This window comes from Antrostomus carolinensis, unplaced genomic scaffold (genome assembly GCF_000700745.2).
Source record: "Antrostomus carolinensis isolate BGI_N321 unplaced genomic scaffold, ASM70074v2 scaffold27718, whole genome shotgun sequence".
NCBI lineage: Eukaryota > Metazoa > Chordata > Aves > Caprimulgiformes > Caprimulgidae > Antrostomus > Antrostomus carolinensis.
Window position 1 is genome coordinate 1936 of NW_010334091.1, and position 3299 is coordinate 5234.

At 53.5% G+C, this 3299-nt stretch overlaps 1 protein-coding gene across 1 annotated transcript in view; it reads right to left on the reverse strand.

Annotated features, from left to right (window-relative positions):
* Positions 1-2389, reverse strand: part of LOC104529718 (hepatocyte nuclear factor 1-beta-like) — a gene marked incomplete at its 3' end in the record, with an annotated part of 3039 nt that extends 650 nt beyond the window's left edge. The window contains exons 1-3 of the mRNA XM_010174103.1: positions 2298-2389; positions 1599-1798; positions 7-253 (exon numbers count right to left, since the gene is read on the reverse strand). Coding sequence (XP_010172405.1) covers positions 7-253; positions 1599-1798; positions 2298-2389 — 539 coding nt within the window. The remainder of the gene's footprint in view (positions 1-6; positions 254-1598; positions 1799-2297) is intronic.
* Between the last annotated feature and the right edge of the window lie 910 nt (positions 2390-3299).

The following is a 3299-nucleotide window of genomic DNA, read 5'->3' on the forward strand; positions in this document are numbered from 1 at the left end:
TCCCCCAGAGCCTCGCGCTCCTCCTTGCTGGGGTTCGTTTGGCGGTCGTAGGCTTGGTACAAGATTTGCTGGGAGGCCGGCCCCCACTTGAACCGATTGCGACGCATCTTCTTGCTGGGAGTTTCGGAGCAGGCGTCATCGAGCTGGGCAGCCCCTTGGTTCTGCTGATTGAACTCTGGAAAGAGAAACAGCAGCTGATCCTGACTGCTTTTGTCTGTCATATTTCCACAACCCTGGACTGTCTGGTTGAATTCTGAAAGAGAAAGGAGCAGACGTGAGCTGGCCTATAGCCGCTGCTCGGAGTCACCATCCCACATCCCCTCCTGCAGCACCCCATGGCCCCAGCACCCTTTGGAGCAAGGTGGGTGCTCCCTGTCACCCACCCAGGGAAGGGACGAGCCTCGCACACTGGCAGGGGACTTATTGTCATCCCTCCAGGATGGGTGTTTAATGAGAAAACACGCTCAGGGCATCCATATTCATGGGTCGGGTCTCTGCCGGCGCGCTCTTGTTTCAGGAGGATTTTTGCCAGGCAGGAGCCAGGCAGGACAACTGCAAAGCCCCCTGAGAAGGTGCCTCGCCCTCAGCTCCTGCTCCTGTCCCAGTGCAGTGGGACACCGGCCACACGCTCGGGGCGGGCAGGCACCAGAGGTGACCTTCCAACCGGCACCTCGCCTCAGACCCGGCGCTTGTCACCGCGGCAGTAAAGGGAGATTAATGGGAGGGTTTTATGATGCCCAGTTTTGCTGGGGAATTCTCCCTGGTTTTATAATGGCTTTTCCCCCCGTGACGAGGGGGGAAGTGCAGGGCAAGGCTGGAGCAGGCTCTGTTTGCTCTAACATCTCAAGGTGTGTTTTCAAAGCAATGGTATTTGATGCTAAAGCCTTTTCTGCTGCTTCCCATCCCCTGGATGTTGCATCCTTCAGGAGGAGGGAGGCAGAGCCCTTTTCAGGGGGTGTCAGTGCCCCAACCTGCACCTTGGCCGAAAATGGGGCTGCTACGAGTGATACGGGACCAACCTGGGAACAGGGCTGGGTGGGAGAGGGGCACAAAAACAACAGTCTGTGTAACTGGTCAAAAATAATCTGTATTTTAAACAGCACAGACTGCCTGAGACCATGTGACAGGTAGGAGCAATTTACAGGTTTTTATTTTTTCTTTCTCTACTTTTTTTGCAAGTAGTTGCAGAAAATGAGCAGCCTCGAGAAACAGAGAGGAAATAGGGGCAGAGGTAGGAAAGGCACCTAGCTGTGTGCAATCACTAATTGTTTTCCCACCTCTAACGAATATAAATACACAGAAACTCGGCTGTGTGGATGGGCTTGGAGGAACTCACACAGCATCACTGTGACCAAGTGGGGCTCTCGCCCCATTTTCCTTCACCTTAAATTCATTTTAATTCTAAAAATATTTTGGGGAAGATGCTAAGCAGCTGGGTCCAGAGGCAAAGCCAGGGGTGATCCCTGGGCAGACACAGCGGGCACAGGGAGCTGCTCCGGGCTCAGCTCCGGGTGTGCCGGGTACCCACAGGCAGGATGGGGATGTGGGGACCCCCTTTCCCCCCCGCCAGCCCCCCGAGCGCTGGTGCAGGTACTTACGCCGGAGGATCTCCCGCTGCTTGCGGACGTACCACGTGTAGAGGGCAGCTCTCTTCTGCGTCTTCATGGGGGTGCCCTTGTTGAGGTGCTGGGAGAGGTGTGACTGGTTGAGGCCGGTGACATCCACCACCTCTCGCTGCGGGATGTTGTGCTGCTGCATGTACCCCTTGATCATCTTCGCTGCCCGCCACGGGTCCTCGCTGTGGGGGGAAGGCAACAAAGGGTTAATCTCTCCTGGAACGGGGGGAAGCGCCCGGTATTTGCTTCTTCCCATGATGGAAACTCATTATTATTATTCTGAAACCTCTTTCAGAAGGACACAAGGTCACTTGAGCGTATGTCCTTCCCCAACTGCCACCCCAGCCTCTCAGAACAGCCCCATCCTGCCCCAGGAGGCTGTTTGCCCAGGGAAGGAGAAGTAAAGAGGATCCCAGTGTCCTGATGGGACACGTCAAGGTCTCGTTAATGCTGGTAAAGCATCTCCAGATCCTTCAAGGAGAAACGCAGCCCGTGCATTAACAGTGCTGGCTTGTGTTTGCTGCAATTCTCCCCCTGAAGACGCGCACACGCAACGGGAAACGCGCGCACACGTACGTATGGATACGGGAAACCCACGGGGATAATTCTCTGAAAAAAAGAGAAACTTGTACTTTGGAGGTGCTGGGGATGTTTTTCCTGCCCCGGTTTCCAGTGTGGTACCTGCACTGTGCCCCAGGTTTGCCACCCGAGACCCCTACACGGCCACCAAACGCCACCCGCCACGCTCGTGCTTTGTGTCTCCCAATTCCCATCGGGGTAATCACCTAAAAATCTCAACGTTCCTTTAAAAGAGACCCTATTTCCACCCTCCCACCACAGCGAAGCGCATGCACGGCCCAGAGGCAAAAGGCTGAGACTCAGAAGGTCAAACCAAGAGCGTCAACCCCAGCAAGTCCCCAAATGAAAAACCCAAACCAATCCCCACTCCACAATAATTTAAAGTCATTAAAAAAATTTAAAATATTTCTTGAATATTTTTAAACACTTGAATTTGAGTCCTGCAAGATCCAGGTGTAAAATAACTCTTTCCTAAATCCACATTATTTCAGTGTCATTGGGGTGACTGACACCAATCCAGGGAATAAACCAAATTACAGCCAAAAATCAAAATCTTCATTCTTTAGCCCTAAGGAAAGCACAAGGTGAGGGCAGAGGAACGGTCGAGCCCTCTGGATTCACTCTGCACTACAGGAGGATGTTGGACTGAAAGGAAATGCTTTAACGGGGAAAAATCCGTGTGGAGCCTGAACCTGGTCACAGTCGTGCACTCAAATAATGTGACACCCGAACGCTGCGTTGGAATAACCGTCCGACTGCTTTCCCAGTTCATTACTTATCTTGGATCCTTCAGTTTCTCACAGGAAAAAAACAAAACAAAACAAACCCCAACAAGTAGATTTCTTACTTTTTGTCCTGAATGCAGCATGGAAACACAGCTGGTTGGATCCAAAGGAAAAGTACCCGGCCAGGGCCAGCTCGGTGCCGGCGCGGGGCTGTGTCAGACCCCAGGCAGGAGAGGACAGAGCCCTTCCAGGGATGATGTCCCTGTGCCCAACCCCGCATCCACTGAGCAGAGGAACCCACCCGATACCTGGTGTCCTCAATACGGCGATGGCCGCATGGCGCTGCCGACCTGCGGAGCTGTACGGACACACGGACACA